This window comes from Carcharhinus amblyrhynchos, chromosome 30 (assembly GCF_965287045.1).
Source record: "Carcharhinus amblyrhynchos chromosome 30, sCarAmb.v2.hapA, whole genome shotgun sequence".
NCBI lineage: Eukaryota > Metazoa > Chordata > Chondrichthyes > Carcharhiniformes > Carcharhinidae > Carcharhinus > Carcharhinus amblyrhynchos.
The window spans coordinates 5,918,671-5,935,589 of NC_137353.1; the positions used below are offsets into that span (position 1 = coordinate 5,918,671).

Genomic DNA, 16,919 nt, shown 5'->3' on the forward strand with positions numbered 1-16,919 from the left:
GTAGGGGAGTCTGAAACTAGAGGCTTAAGGTGAGAAGGGAGAGATACAAAAGGATTCAGAGGGGGAATTTTTTCACACAGAGGGAGGTGAGTGTCTGGAACAAGCTGCCAGAGGTTGTAGTAGAGGCAGGTACAGTTCTGTTTTTTAAAAAGCGTTTAGACAGTTACATGGGTAAGATGCATATAGAGGGATAAGGGCCAAATGCAGGCAACTGGGACCAGCTTAGAAGTTTTAAAAAAAGGGTGGCATGGACAAGTTGGGCCAAAGGGCCTGTTTCCATGTTGTAAACCACTATGACTATAACTCTAAGTGGGAGTAAAGTGGCAGATATTTTCGCAAAAGAAGAAAAATCTGTTTAACTATATTTTTCCCTGTGGAGTTGGATAAAATAAGAAAGCTACATTAGAGTTATAGAATAAAGAACACAACACACACACAGTTTCACTAATCCTTTATGGTAATCTGATTCTTACAGACAATAGCCTTGAACAGACAACCACATTCCAAGACGGTCCAGTCACCGTGTCAAAGATCAAGCTAATTATACCCTGCATCAGATCCAACTGAACATCTGAGTAGTGCAGAAGGATGAGCTATCAAATGTGGTTCTTTATTACACTGTGTAATCAAGAACAACCTTACTCGAAGCCAATGGATGACGGGTAAATCGATTGTTAACTGACGAAAGGCAGCCCTCAGATTTAGACAGAATCAACATCCTTAAATTAATAGGAATCACATTTAACCCACTATGCCTGGGACACCTTCTTGTAAACTTGCTTGCATACTTGATCTTCACAGCTGAGTTCCTAAAGAGAAAGAAATGACATAATTATGGCCACAGGCAAAGTTACTTTTCACATGGAAATATATCCTGTGACTAGAACAGGTACAATCATCACATCAAGTTCATCTGGCATTTCCTTTCTGGTCACCTTGAATGTAATGGTAGCTATTTTAAGATATGACAATTTAAGAATCATATTTCCTGTTCACCTACAGTCATACTTGTCAGATAAGGGCAAACCAATTACAGTGTTAAGTTAAAACACTTCAAATCACTTCCGTTTAACCCCTTTTTAACATATCACTTTTTTAAAGAATTACTTATTGTTATATGAAACAAAACTCTGACAACAGCACAAATGTAAGCAAGTGTGTGTAGCGTGGTCTTAAACTTCCAATTACAGCAACTTTCAAACGCTTCAGTCACCGCTGGTGATCGGATACTAATTGAGCTTTTTGGAGAGTTTATCGATACAGCTACCCAGACTTAAAAATATTCTTTTGTTTACAGCTTGGAGCCCTGTTTGTTTAACATCAACCATCTTTTTAATCTTTCGACAATTCTTGAGGCTAAAGGAATCCAAGGATATGGGGGGGAGGAAGGGGAGATCAGGATATTGAATTCAATGATCAGCCACAAAAGTGTCCAGAGAGTCAATTTTTTCACACAGAGGGTGGTGAGTGTCTGGAACGCGCTGCCAGAGGTAGTAGTAGAGGGGGGTACAATTTTGTCTTTTAAAAAGCATTTTGACAGTTACAATGGTACGATGGGTAAAGAGGGATATGGGCCAAATGCAGGCAATTGGGATTAGCTTAGGGGTTTAAAAAAAGGGGCAGCATGGACAAAATGGGCCGAAGGGCCTGTTTCCCTGCTGTAAACCTCAATAACTCTATGATCAACATGGATGTTGGAGCAGACTCGAAGGGCTGAATGGCCTACTCCTGATTCTAGTTTCTATGTTTTTCCATTTTGATAAATCATTTTTTCTCTTGAGGGTTGCAAACGTTCAATTTGAAATTTCAGCTATGGAACACACTTTTGCAACAACAATTGCTGTGTTTCACTACTTTGAAATGAATGAAACTTTAAACCAACAGAGTTTCCTTTAGATTAACACATCAACATTAAAGATTTTCGATTGTTCAGGAGAGGAACTGGGAGGAAATAAAGAGACACATAAGAACAGAAATGCCGCTCATACAATAATAACAACTTGCATTTATATAGCATTTAATGCAAGCAAATATGTATTATGAAAAAATACATTGTTGAAGCTTTTTGTCTTGCACTCAACAGGACAATCACAAGAAAGCCCATGTCAAGGGAAATAATAACCTTATCCTGTATGAGAGGGGAGTGTTGATTAGTTGGCAAATGGATTCTGATTGATAGAGGCATTGTCATGGAGAATGCACCAGTGACTGACAGTTAACTGCCAAGCATTGTTTGAAAATTTAAACCAGGCAGCCGGACTCTGGTCAAGACATTGTCCTGAGGAATGAACCTGCAAACAGCTATCATTTATTTGTTTAGCTTAAACAGGTGCAATGTGTGTACATGTTCTTTCTGTCTGCAGAAACAGGGCCCTTATTTTTAATATATGTAACTTCCAATACAAGCAAATGTGCCACACTATGGGTCCAACTGACATTCTTAAATTGTCAATGTAATTTTTAGCATATTGAGAATTATTTAGCGAATGTTGTCCAATTGGCTGAGGCCACTTACTATTGGACCCCGACGGGAGAGTAAAATCCTGCCTGGGGGAAAGGGTGGAAAATCCTGTTATGTTCTGAGTTTTGCAGTCACAGGCTGGGAAGATGTGGTCAGTACCTTGCCCACTGCGAACAGCAGAAGGTTGGCCGTATGTATTTGACATGACAACAGCACTGAAACTCATATACCGCATTACTCAATTGTGTGATGAGCAGAATATCCTTTTGGCTTGACAGCAGAATCTTGTTAGTATTATTAATATTTATTTATTAGTCACATGTAGGCTTACCTTAACACTGCAATGAAGTTACTGTGAAAATCTCCTAGTCGCCACACTCCTGCACCTGTTTGAGTCACTGTGGGAGAATTTAGCATAGCCAATGCTAAATGGCTAATGGTCGAATCAGTACGTCTTTGGCAGTGTGGGAGGAAACCAGTGCACCCAGAGGAAACCCTTGCAGACACGGGGTGAATGTGCAGACTCCACACAGACAGTGACCCAATCTGGGAATTGAACCCGGGTCCCTGGCGCTGTGAGGCAGCAGTGCTAAACATTGTGCCACCGTGCCGTTCATGTTAAGAGTGAATATCGTTCATGTTGACTCTGCATAGTAGCAGAGTGCAACAGCAAGCTTCACCTGTTGCTCAGAAGTTTGAGGCACCTTGCCCTCCTATAAAACATGAGGATTAACTAGATGCTGCCATTAAGTCAAAAGTACATTCTGCTTGTCAACAAATAAGTAATGTGGTGTATGAACTTCAGTGTCGGTGTGATGCTAGGTATTTAGGCTATACCTCCCAAATACCGGCGGATTGTATCAAACAGCATACCCCAGCCACTGTTCACAATGGGCAAGATACAGACTGTGGCCAGCCAATCTGTGCTTATGAAATTTAAAATCCAGTCTCCATTATTAGATGTTATTCTGTGATTGGAAAACATATGCTAAATATTCCTCAATGTGCCAAGAATTACACTGACAACCAATTTAAGATTGCCCGTCAGGTTCACAGTGTGATGCATTTACGTGTACTGGAACCCGCATTTATATAAATAGACAGGGCTCTGTTCTTTACGGACAGGAAGAACATCAGAATCATAAGAACTAGGAGCAGGAGTAGGCCATTCAGCCCATCAAGCCTGCTCCGCCATTCAATCCCATCATGGCTGATCTCATTTCATTTTGCACACTTTCCTTTCCTTCGCTATCAACTGTATACTTTGTCTGTATAGCCCTCAGGAAACAATACTTCTCACTGTATACTAATATATCCGGCAATAATAAATCAAATCAAGTCAAATCTCAGCCTCAACTCCACTTTCCTGCCCCTTCAGCATAGCCCTTCAAAGCCTCACTAATTAAAAATCTGTCCATCTCCTCCTTAAATTTACTCAATGTCCTGACATCCACCACACTCTGGGGTACTGAATTCCCCAAATCCATAACCCTTTGAGAGAAATAATTTCACCTCATCTCTGTTTTAGAGCTGCGACCCCTTATTCTAAAACTGTGACCTCTTGTTCTAGATTACCTCACAAGAGGAAACATCCTCTCCACATCTACTTTGTCATTTCCCCTTACCATCTTGTACACCTCAATTAGATCTCCCATTCTTCTAAATATACACACATTGCACCTGTATCAACTAAACAAAATAAATCACAGCCTTCCATTGGTTCATTCCTCAGGACAATACGTTGACCAATCAGACTCTAGCTGCCTGGTTTAAATTTTCAAACAATGTTTGGCAGTTAACTGTCAGTCACTACTAACTGGTGCATTCTCCATGGCAATGCCTTTAACAATCAGAGTGCATTTGCCAAACAATCAGCACCCTCTTCTCATACAATATAAAGTTGTTGTTTCCCTGACATTGGCATTCTTGTAATTGTCCTGATGAGTGCAAGACAAAAAGTTTCAACATAATGTATTTTTTCAGCTATACTAAGGTTCTGCACCTATTAATAATAAAATGTCTGAACGTGCTTCACAGGGCCATTATAAATTATATAAAACTGAGCCACACGAGAAATGAGGGCAAAAACTGGATCAAAGATGTAGGATTACAGGGTATCTTGTAGAGTAGAAAAAGCAGAGAGGTTTAGGGAGGGAGTACCTCCTCAGGGTCTTGGCAGCTGAAGGCACAGCTAACAGTGGAGCTGTGGGAATCCAGGTATATGGCTATGGTGGTGGGATTCTGGGATTAGGCATCAATATGGTGAGAACACCCTGCTGCCTCACAGTGTCAGGGACCCAGGTTCAAATCCGGCCTCGGGTGACTGTCTGGGTGGAGTTTGCACGTTCTCCCCATGTGTTTGTGTGGGTTTCGTCCAGGTGCTGGGGTTTCCCCCCACAGTCCAAAGATGTGTAGATTAGGCCACGGTAGGTGTGTGGGTGGTAGGACGTGGGTGAGACTCACTGTCAGAGAGTCGGTGCAGACTTGATGGTCCGAATGGCCCCCTTTTTTGCACTGAAAGGATTCAGTGATTCTATGAAATTTCTCATATCACAAAATTTGTCAGGAGCAGGGCTGCTTATAGGAGAGCTTGTGGTGCAGTGGCTAGCGTCGCTACCTCTGAGGCAGATGCTCCAGGTTTGAGTCCCACCCCAGGACTATGTGTGTGTAACATGGCCTAACAGGTTGAGTATCAACCTGCACAATCATTCCAACATACATCAATGGCAGGTGGGAGCGACGCCTGGTCAGCCATGTTTGATGTGGAGTGGTGCCCCTCAAGCTCTAAGGGGTGACAGGTTAGCAATTTGTTCCAGACAAAAACCTCCCACCACCGTTGTGGGAACAGATAAAAGTCTACCTTGTGCACTAGGCACAGGAAGTGAAACATTGACAATGCCTGCTTATAAAATGATCTCCTGGAACCATGTACCCTTGGAAGGACATACCAAATACAACTTATCGCCCTCTATCCAGTGGATCCACCCTCGGTTGTTCTTTTCTCCATTCTGCACACATTTTAGTTTGTTGTTGTCCCACGTAACGAGACTCTGAAAAAGAAAGCAGCCACAGTAAGAGTTTCTCCAAAACCTGAACCTATTGAAACATAGTCAGTTTATTGTAAAACGAAGCAGGCAATTTCCACACCGCAAACTCGCAAAAGCAGCAATGTGATCATGAGAAGATCACTGGTTTGTGTGATGTTGACTGAGGGATAAATAATGGTTATAACAGCCAGGGATAATGTCCCAGATCTTCCTTGAAGTAGCGCCATGACATCTTTGACACTCACCTGAGTGAGCAGATTGAGCCTTGCTTTAGCATCTCGTCTGACAAAAGGCACCCCTAACAGTGCAGTGCTCCCTCAGTAATGTAACTGGAGTGTCAGCGCAGAGTTTCATGCTCAAGTCCCTGGAGTGAGGCTTGAATCATAGAATCCCTACAGAGCAGAAGGAGGCCATTCAGCCCATCGAGTCTGCACTAACCACAATCCCAGCCAGACCCTATCCCCGTAAACCCACATATCTACGCTGCTAGTCCCCCTGACACCAAGGGGCAATTTAGCATGGCCAATCAACCTAACCTGCGGATCTTTGGCGTGTGGGGGAGAAACCAGAGCACCCGGAGGAAACCCACGCAGACACGGGAAGAATGTCCACACGGAGAGTCACTTGAGGCTGATATTGAACCCAGCTCCCTGGCACTGTGAGGCAGCAGTGAACCCATGATTTTCTAAGGTACAGTTGACACCTAAGAACATAAGAACATAAGAAATAGGAGCAGGAGTAGGCCATCTGGCCCTTCGAGCCTGCCCCGCCATTCAATAAGATCATGGCTGATCTGTCGTGGCTCAGTTCCACTTTCCGGCCCTCTCCCCATAACCCTTAATCCCCTCTCTTATCAAAAACCCATCAACCTGCTTCTTGAAAATATTTAGCGAGGCAGCCTCCACCACTTCAACGGGCAGAGAATTCCAGAGATTCACCACCCTTTGAGTGAAGAAGTTCCTCCTCAACTCCGTTCTAAAACGTCCCCCCTTTATCTTGAGGCTGTGCCCCCTAGTCCTACTGTCTTTTTTGAGCGGGAAGAGTCTCTCCACCTCTATCCTATCCATCCCATTCATCATCTTATACGTCTCAATGAGATCTCCCTTCATTCTTCTAAACTCCAACGAGTACAAGCCTAGTTTATTCAGCCTCTCCTCATAGCTCAACCCCCTCAACTCCGGTATCAGCCTAGTAAACCTCCTCTGCACTCCCTCCAAGGCCAAAATATCTTTGCGCAGGTGCGGCGCCCAAAACTGCACACAGTACTCCAGCTGCGGCCTCACCAATGCCCTATACAGCTGCAGCAAGACCTCCCTACTTTTATATTCAATCCCCTTCGCTATGAAGGCCAGCATCCCATTCGCCTTCCTGACCACCTGCTGCACCTGCAAGCTGGGTTTTTGCAACTCATGCACAAGGACCCCGAGGTCCCTCTGCACCGTCGCCTGCTGCAGTTTTTCGCCCCGTAAGTAATAGTCCTTCCTACCATTCTTCCTACCAAAGTGGACCACCTCACACTTGCCAACATTAAATTCCATTTGCCATTTCCTGGCCCATTCACCCAGCCTATCTAGATCCTTCTGCAGACTCTCCACACCCTCCGCACAATTTGCCGTTCCCCCAATCTTGGTGGAGGGGTAAAGAGTAAAGGAGTGAAGGATTGTTTTTATTAGGGAAGTTAGTTTTAGTTTGTACAATTGAATTGACCAAAGATCCTTAGGCAGCACATTTCAAACTCACAACCACTTCTGTTTAGAAGGATAAAGGCAGCAGATACCTGGGAACGCCCCCACTTCCCCTCCAAGTCATTCATCATCCTGACTTGGGAATATATCACCGTTCCTTCACAGTCGCTGGGTCAAGATCCTGGAATTCCCTTCCTAACGGCATTGTGGGTCAACCCACAGCACGGGGACTGCAGCGATTCACAAAGGCAGCTCACCACCACCTTCTCAAGGGCAACTAGGGATGGGCAATAAATGCTGACCCAGCCAGAGACACCCATGTCCCACAAATGAGTAAAAAAGGCTGTTAGAATGGAACGTTTTATTACAGGTCGCCGTTGAAGTAGAGACTACATTATTACATCATTTAACAAAGAGTTGAAGAGAAAGACTATGGGAAGATTGGACTGTAGCATCACACACAGGGTGGGGGGAGGGTGCTAATTTTGACAATGTCTGATTTTGTAAAGCAGGCAGCAGCAAAGCATGAAACTGGTTTACACGACATACAATAGGTGGCACAGTGGTTAGCCCTGCTACCTCACAGCATCAGGGACCCCAGTTCAATTCCGGCCTCGAGTCACTGTCTGTGTGGAGCTTGCACTTTCTCCCCATGACCGCGTGGGTTTCCTCCGGGTTCTCCAGTTTCCTCCCACGGTCCAAAGATGTGCAGATTAGGTTGATTGGCCATGCTAAATTGACCCTAGTGTCAGGGGATTAGCAGGGGAAATATGCGGGGTTACGGGAAAAGGGCTTGGGTGGGATTGTGGTCAGTGCAGACTTGATGGGCTGAATGGCCTCCTCCTAGGTTCTATGATTGAACTTCCGACTTTTGATTCCACTGCCTTCACTGGAAATGAAATAGTGAAAGGTTTACGGCAGACAGCTGACATCTCAGCTTGTTTGCATTATCTCCTGAAGGCAAAATCTTCCCCTGGGATTTTAGTACTTTCAGCAGGATGCAGTTGAAGGGTGGAGGATAATTTAGGCAGAGCATAGAGGCAGAAATTAGTCCCATTTTAAAATGAAGGCATCAGGTCTTTTCACATTTCCACTACTCTTGCTTATGTTCATACTTTTGGAATGTAAATCACAGTGGTTAGTACGGCTGCCCCACAGCGGCAGGGTGACCTCCAACCTCGGGCAACTGACTGTGTGGAGTTTGTACGTTCTCCCTGTGTCTGTGTGGGTTTCCTCCGGGTGCTCCGGTTTCCTCCCATAGTCCAAAGATGTGCGGGTTAGATGGATTGGCCATGCTAAATGAACCCTTAGTGTCTCATGGTGGCACAGTGGTTAGCACTGCTCCCTCACAGTGCCAGGGACCCAGGTTCGATTTCCAGTTTGGCTCACTGTCTGAGCGGAGTTTGCACATTCTCCCCGTGTCTACGTGGGTTTCCTCTGGGTGCTCCAGTTTCTTCCCACAGTCCAAAAGACATGCTAGTTAGGTGCATTGATCTGAACAGGCGCTGGAGAGTGGTGACTGGGGGATTTTCACAGTAACTTCAATGCAGTGTTAATGTAAGACTACTTGCGACTAATAAATAAACTTTAGATGTGCAGCTTTGGTGGATTGGCCATAGGCTTCTTAGTGTGCCCACCCTAGTCCAACGCTGGCACAGTAGCACAGTGGTTAGCACTGCAGGTTCACAGCTCCAGGCACCTGGATTTGATTCCTGGCTTGGGTCACTGTGTGCGTGAAGTTTGCACATTCTCCCCATGTCTGTGTGGGTTTCCTCCCACAGTCCAAAGATGTGTGGGTGAGGTTGATTGGACATGCTAAAATTGCCCCTTAGTGTCCTGAGATGTCTAAGTTAGAGGGATAAGCAGATAAATATGTAGGGATATGGAGGTAGAGCCTGGTTGAGATTGTGGTCGGTGCAGACTCGATGGGCTGAATGGCCTCTTTCTGCATGGTTGGGTATCTATGGTCTATGATCACTCCTCCTGGACAACCCAGATTCTATGATTCAATTATGCTGCAGTTCCACCTTCCCACTATTGGTGGTGCTGCAGCATCTCAATGGGAGTTATTAAGGCAGCTTCCAATTAGACTGCATTGGTTCCGAGAGGCAGCTTCCCTGTCAGCTGTGGGCGTTAGAAATTATGAATGAAACAATCAGCAAATGTGTATTATTAAACAGCTCCCCAGGTGTTGCATGCAGGGAGTCAAAGCTTCAACCTTCAGCTGAAACAGAGCTGAAGATAAATTGGACAAAAGAACACCAGCAAATGTACATCTCCCTATCTAATATCAATGTTATCATTTTCACTCTCTAAGTAAAGTTTGCATAATATATCCTCCAATGGAAGATGGTTCATAAGTTCATAAGTTATAACAGTCCATTTGGCCCATCGGGTCTGCTCCGCCAATCGATCATGGCTGATATACTCCTCATCCCCATTTTCCTGCCTTCTCCCCATAACCCTTCAACCCATTAACAATTAAAAATCTGTCTAACTCCTCCTTAAATTTACTCACTGTCCTGGATCCATTGCTCTTTGGGGGAGCGAATTCCATGGATTTACAACCCTTTGGGAGAAGTAGTTTCTTTTCAAATCCATTTTATATTTGCTATCCCTTATCCTGAGACTGTGACCTCTCGTCTTAGAATGTCCCACAAGAGGAAGCATCCACTCCATGTCTACTTTTTCCAGACCTTTTATCATCTTCTATACTTCAGTTTGATCTCCCCTAACTCTTCTAAATCCCAGAGAGTATCGGCCTAAACTGTTCAATCTCTCTTCATACATCAAACCCCCTCATCTCTGGAATCAATCTAGTGAACCTCCTCTGAACTGTCTCCAATCCCTCTACATCTTTCCTCAAATACGGGGGCTAAAACTGTGCACAATACTCCAGATGCAGTCTCACCAATGCCTTATATAGTTACAACAATACTTCCTTACCTTTATAAAGCTAAAGGAATAGAATAGAACATTCCATTTGATTTCTTTATTATCTGCTGTACCTGCACGCTAGTTATCTGTGACTCATGAACCTGGACACCCAGATCCCTCTGCACTGGAATGTCTCCCCATTTAGATAATAAGTTGCCTTCCCATTTTTCCGACCAAAATGCATGACCTCACACTTATCCATATTAAACTCCATCTGCCACATTTTGGCCCACTCCCCTAACCTATCTATATCCATTTGTAAGGTTTTTATTTCCTCACTGCCACTTACTGTCCCATTGATAGTATACGAGAGAGAGTAATCACAACGTGCTCAATTTCCTTTGCAAATGTGAACAAAGGGAAGGAAGATGGTAAGAGGTAAACGGGAAGGTGATGCAAGGTTTTTTATGTGAATGGTAATGGTTGGAAATCGAGAATATTGCTCCAGCTTCAAGCCAGCACCAGCTCAATGGACCAAACTGTGCTGTGATCCCTTTACCATGTGCTGAGTTTGTAAGAGAAGATAGTGTAGGACCTGTCTGTCGATTATTGTCTGGGATTTACGAACTGGAGGAAAGGTCATTTTAATAAGAACTTCAATGTATCCATTTTGAATCATTCACACGCCCTGTGGGCGGAATTTTCACCTGCCCAATGCTGAGCAAACCCTCATTGGGTGGACCAACTGGGAGCTGGTGGTCACCACCCCAGTCCACAGCTGACTCTCTGAGACCGGTGTACCGGGCCGGCTTTCTGAAACCAGGAACATCGCCGGAAACGGCCTGACTTAACGCTCTCCAAACTGAAGGTGGAAATCCAGCCCCCTGGAATGGCCAAGCAAGACATTCAGCAGAATTAATCCAAGGGCAACTAGGGACGGGCAATAAACACTGGCCAGCCAGTGATACCCGAGTCCCACAAATGAATAAAGAAAAATCACAATGTAGCTTTAGATGGAAGTTCTTGGAATGAATTTGAAGAGATTAAGACAGATCAGTTGTCACTGCAAATCCCAGAGCTGATTGGAACACACTGAAAGAACATAAATGAGAAGTTTGCAGGGAAGATAGTTCCAAGCAGTACAGATGGATTATTTCCACCCCATATCTGTTGTGACTTGGATAGAAAATCAAAACAGGGTTTAAACTTTTTAAATTTCCTCTGTCTAGCAGCCATTTCACTTCCAGTGTCTTTGGTCCACAATAGTCTTATTGGCAGGTATTAATTTCTTACCTTGCATGTCCGGTTATCTAAACCTTTCGTAGTTTCCTCAAATTCTTCTCCCACAACGAACTGGACTTCATAGTTTCTGAATGTGCTTATTGTTTTGATAGTGAACGAGTCTCCTTTCTGTTCAATTATCTTCTGAGGACTCAGCAGAGCAGCAACCTTACGAACAGCAAAGTCGATATCTGCCGAAATGACAAACATCGTTAGACTTGTGCATCAACTAGGCTCCTGTTTAAACGGAGGAACCACATTGAATTCAGGTTCCCCCACTATACATGTATGAACAGCATTCCAAAGATGTGCAGGTTAGGCGGATTGGCCATGCTAAATTGCCCCTCAGTGTGCAAAGATGTGTAGTTTAGGGGGATTGCGATGACTATCCACTGCAAGTTAACTTCCAATTTAGCATGGCCAGTCCATCTGATCCGCACATCTTTGGAGAATGAGAGGAAACCGGAGCACCCGAAGGAAATCCATGCAGACACAGGGAGAACGTGCAAGCTCCACACAGACAGTGACCCGAGGCTGGGATCGAACCCGGATCGCTGATGCTGTGAGGCAGCAGTGCTAACCCACTGTGCCGCCCCTGAGGCAGCAAAAAATTAAAAACCTCCAAATGTCTATTCCCTGACAAAAGGAAATACATTTGATACCCCTCGCTGACAAGAAACATTACCAAACTACCTGGAAAGTTGTAGCAGAGTTCTACACCCAAGACAGATCTACAGGAACATTTTCACACTCACCCAGGGCTTGCATGTAAGCGTTAAGGTTGTCATTGCTGACCATGTTCCAGGTGCCATTAAAATCAGTGGACATTGTGAAAATCAAATGGTACAATTAACACAAATTAAAATCAAGTGTTAGAGGAACAGCAGGAGTCCAGTGCATAGAAAACTGCAAAGCAAAGTTCAGGCAGTGCTCTCAATATATTGGAAATGATTACAGGGTGACCTGTGAACTCAGAAAACACCAACTAGACAGCAAGCAAAGGTCAACATGAACAGGGCTATTAAACTCTCCATTCCCCTGAACTCCTGTTCAAGGACAGTTAGCAAGAAATTACTAAAAGCAGGTTCTGTTTGAAAAAATATACATCTTTTATGAAGAGGTGACTGGTTAGTAAAAAGGGAATAGGGTTAATGCAATGTTTATGATGTACATGATGATGATGTAGGAATTATACAGTAAATGGTAGAACTCTTAGGAATACGGTTAGGCAGAGCGATCTGGGCGTGTATGTCCCCCGATCACCGAAAGTGGCAACGCAAGTGAATAAAGTAGTCAAGAAAGCATACGGCATGCTTGCCTTCGTTGGTCGGGCATTGAGTATAAAAATTGGCAGGTCATGTTGCAGCTGTACAGAACCTTAGTCAGGCCTCAGCTGGAATATTGTGTACAATTCTGATCACCACACTACCAGAAAGATGTGGACACTTTGGAGAGGGTACAGAAGAGGTTTATCATGATGCTGCCTGGTTAGGGTATTAGCTATGAGGAGAGGTTGGATAAACTCGGTTTGTTCTCATTGGTTGAGGAGTGACCTGATAGAGGTTTACAAGATTGAGTGACGTGGACAGAGTGAATGGTGAGATGCTCTTTCCTAGGATAGAAAAGTCAAGTACTAGGGGACGTAGATTTAAGGCACATGGGGAAAAGTTTAGAGGAGATGTGCAAGGCAAGTTTTTTACACAGAGGGTGGTGAATGTCTGGAACGTGCTGCCCAGGGAGGTGGTGGGAGCAGATACAATAGCGGCACTTAAGGGGCACCTAGACAAATACATGAATAGGACGGGAATGGAAGGATATGGACTCCATAAGTGCAGATGGTTTTAGTTTAGGCAGGCATGATTGTCGCAGGTTTGGAGAGCTGCAGGGCCTGTTCCTTCACTATATTGTTCTTTGATCTTAGTTCTTTGTACATAGATTTTCAGAAGCTATTCAATAAGGTATTCATTACCAGCTTATTAGAAAAATCCAGACAATTACATAAAGTGAAACAGAAACAGAAAATGCTGGAAAACTGAACAGGTCTGGCTGCATCGATGGAGAGAGAAATAGATGACGTTTTTCAGAGCTCTGAAGAAAATCAGAAGAATCATACAATCCTTACGGTGCAAAAAGAGGCCATTCGGCCCATTGAGCCTGCACTGACTCTCCGACAGAACATCCTATCCAGGCCCTAACCTACACCTGTTTGGACACCAAGGGGCAATTTTAGCATGGCTAATCCACCTAACCTGCTCATCTTTCAGGCTGTGGGAGCAAACTGGAGCACCCAGAGGAAGCCCACACAGACATGGGGAGAATGTGCAAACTCCACACAGACAGTGACCCAAGGCCAGGAATTGAGCCCAGCTCCCTGGCGCTGTGAGGCAGCAGTGCTAACCACTGTGCCGCCTGACTCAAATAAATATTGACACTGAGATAAAGCATGATGCATAGAACAGTTGAAGGTCACGATGACATTTTAAGGAACATCTTAAAAGAAGAGAGAAAGGGAGAGGGGTTTGGAGAGGAAATTCTAGAGTTAAAGCCTAAGCAGCAGATGTCGCGCCAAGTGGGGTGAAGGAATTCAGGGATACATAAGGGGCCTGAGTCAGAAGACCAAAGAGTTCTCAGAGGGTTTTGACATGATTTGAATTTGATTTATTATTGTCCCATGTATTGATATATAGTGAAAAGTATTGCCTCTTGAGCACTATACAGACAAAGCATAACGTTCATAGAGAAGGAAAGGAGAGAGTGCAGAATGTAGTGTTACAGTTAAAGCTAGGGTGCAAAGAAAGATCAACTCGAAGCAAAGTAGATCAATTCAAAAGTCTGATGGCAGCAGGGACAAAACTGTTCTTGAGTTAGTTGGTACGTGTCCTCAGACTCTTGTGTATTTTTCCCGATGGAAGAAGGTGGAACAGAGAATGTCCGGGGTACATGGTGTCCTTAACTATACTGGCTGCTTTTCCGAGGCAGTGGTTAAGTGTAGACCGAGTCAATGGATGGGGCGCTGGTTTGTGTGATGGGCTACATTCATGACCTTTTGTAGTTCCTTGCAGTCTTGGGCAAAGCAGGAGCCCATACCAAGCTGTAATACAACCAGAAAGAATGCTTTCTATGGTGCATCTGTAATAGTTGGTGAGACTCGTAGCTGACATGCCACATTCCCTTAGTCTTCTGAGAAAGTAGAAGGCCTGGTGGTCTTTCTTAACTATAATGTCAGCATGGGGGGACCAGGACAGATTGTTGGTGATCAGGACACCTAGAAACTTGAAGCTCTTCACCATTTCCCCTTTCACATTCCATACATTCACCACCCTCTGAGTGAAGAAATTTCTCATAGCTGCTTCTATGATTTTGTTGCCTCTTTATTGATCTTTGCCATTGAGAAGGACAAAGACAGCAGGTGCCTGGGAACACCACCATCTGCAAGTTCCCCTCCAAGCCACTCACTATCCTGACTTGGAACCATATTGTCATTCCTTCATTGTCACTGGATCAAAATCCTGAAACTCCCTTCCTAACAGCACTGCATGGACTACGATGGTTCAAGAAGGCAGCTCGCAACCACCTTCTCAAGGGCAGATAGGGATGGCCAATAAATGCTGGTCTAGTCAGTGGCACCCACATCCCATAAATGATTTAAAAAAATGTTCTAGCAGGGATGATATTGCACTGTTTACAACACTTCACTCATATCAGTTCAACACAGCTCTTGTAAAACAGCGCACTGTTACACATGTATAAGAGTAGGATTCATCAGAAACTTCAAGACTAAGCTTTTCTTTCTTAGCTCACTCGGTATTTACCAGTCCAAGGATGGTTAACTGTGATTGTCGCTGGAGGATTGCTGAATCACTTAATGGTTGATTTCCAGGTTTAACTGAATCAGGCTGAAAGTGACCACTTTCCCACAGGCCCAAAAAGGTTTGTGTGGGTCGTGGAGACCAGGAAAACTAAATGCCAGTCCCCGGACTATGAACGTAGAACATAGAACATAGAACATTACAGCGCAGAACAGGCCCTTCGGCCCACGATGTTGCGCCGACCAGCTTTTAAAAAAAAACAACACTAACCCACTAATCTAAACCAATCCCATTTCGTCCATAAACCTATCCACAGATCTCTTAAACGCCCCCAAACTAGGCGCATTTACAACTGCAGCTGGCAGGGCATTCCAATCCCTCACCACCCTCTGGGTAAAGAACCTACCCCTGACATCCATCCTATAACTACCCCCCCTTAATTTAAAGCCATGCCCCCTCGTGCTGGCTTTCTCCATCCGAGGAAAAAGGCTATCACTGTCCACCCTATCTAAACCTCTAATCATCTTATATGTTTCAATAAGGTCCCCTCTTAGCTGCCTTCTTTCCAGCGAAAACAACCCCAAATCCCTCAGTCTCTCCTCATAGGACCTCCCCTCCATACCAGGCAACATCCTGGTAAACCTCCTCTGCACCCTCTCCAAAGCCTCCACATCCTTCCTGTAATGTGGGGACCAGAACTGCACACAGTACTCCAAGTGCGGCCGCACCAGAGTTGTGTACAGTTGCAGCATGACGCTGCGACTCCTAAATTCAATCCCCCTACCAATAAACGCCAAGACACCGTATGCCTTCTTAACAACCCTATCCACTTGATTCCCAACCTTCAGGGATCTATGTACACATACACCTAGATCCCTCTGTTCATCCACACTATTCAAAGTCCTCCCGTTAGCCCTATACTCAACACATCTGTTATTCCTACCAAAGTGAATTACCTCACACTTCTCCGCATTAAACTCCATCCGCCACCTCTCAGCCCAGCTCTGCAACCTGTCCAAGTCTTCCTGCAAACTATGACATCCTTCCTCACAATCTACCACACCTCCGACTTTGGTGTCATCAGCAAATTTACTAATCCACCCAACTATACCCTCATCCAGATCATTAATAAAAATTACAAACAGCAGTGGCCCCAAAACAGATCCCTGAGGCACACCACTCGTAACCGAACTCCATGACGAATATTTACCATCAACCACCACCCTCTGTCTCCTATCTGCTAGCCAATTCCTGATCCAATTTCCTAGATTACCCTCAATCCCATACATCTGCATTTTCTGCAGAAGCCTACCATGGTGAACCTTATCAAACGCCTTACTAAAATCCATATACACCACATCAACTGCCTTACCCCCATCCACCTCTTTGGTCACTTTCTCAAAAAACTCAATAAGGTTAGTAAGGCACGACCTACCCGCTACAAAACCATGCTGACTATTTCTAATCAATTCATTACACTCCAAATAACTATAAATCCTATCCCTAATAATTTTTTCTAAAACCTTGCCCACAACAGAAGTGAGACTCACCGGTCTATAATTCCCGGGGAAGTCTCTGTTCCCCTTCTTAAACAATGGGACAACATTCGCTAACTTCCAATCTTCCGGTACTATACCAGAGGCCAACGACGACCTGAAGATCAGAGCCAGAGGCTCTGCAATCACTTCTCTTGCCTCCCAGAGGATCCTAGGGTAGATCCCATCCGGACCAGGGGACTTATCTATTTTCAATCCCTCAA

At 44.5% G+C, this 16,919-nt stretch overlaps 1 protein-coding gene across 1 annotated transcript in view; it reads right to left on the minus strand.

Moving 5' to 3' along the window:
- Nucleotides 1–749: 749 nt before the first annotated feature.
- nmnat1 (nicotinamide nucleotide adenylyltransferase 1) overlaps nucleotides 750–16,919 on the minus strand; it is a 39,406-nt gene continuing 23,236 nt past the window's right edge. The window contains exons 6-9 of the mRNA XM_080214913.1: nucleotides 12,107–12,179; nucleotides 11,364–11,542; nucleotides 5,410–5,511; nucleotides 750–809 (exon numbers count right to left, since the gene is read on the minus strand). Of these exons, the coding sequence (XP_080071039.1) occupies nucleotides 750–809; nucleotides 5,410–5,511; nucleotides 11,364–11,542; nucleotides 12,107–12,179 (414 nt within the window). The remainder of the gene's footprint in view (nucleotides 810–5,409; nucleotides 5,512–11,363; nucleotides 11,543–12,106; nucleotides 12,180–16,919) is intronic.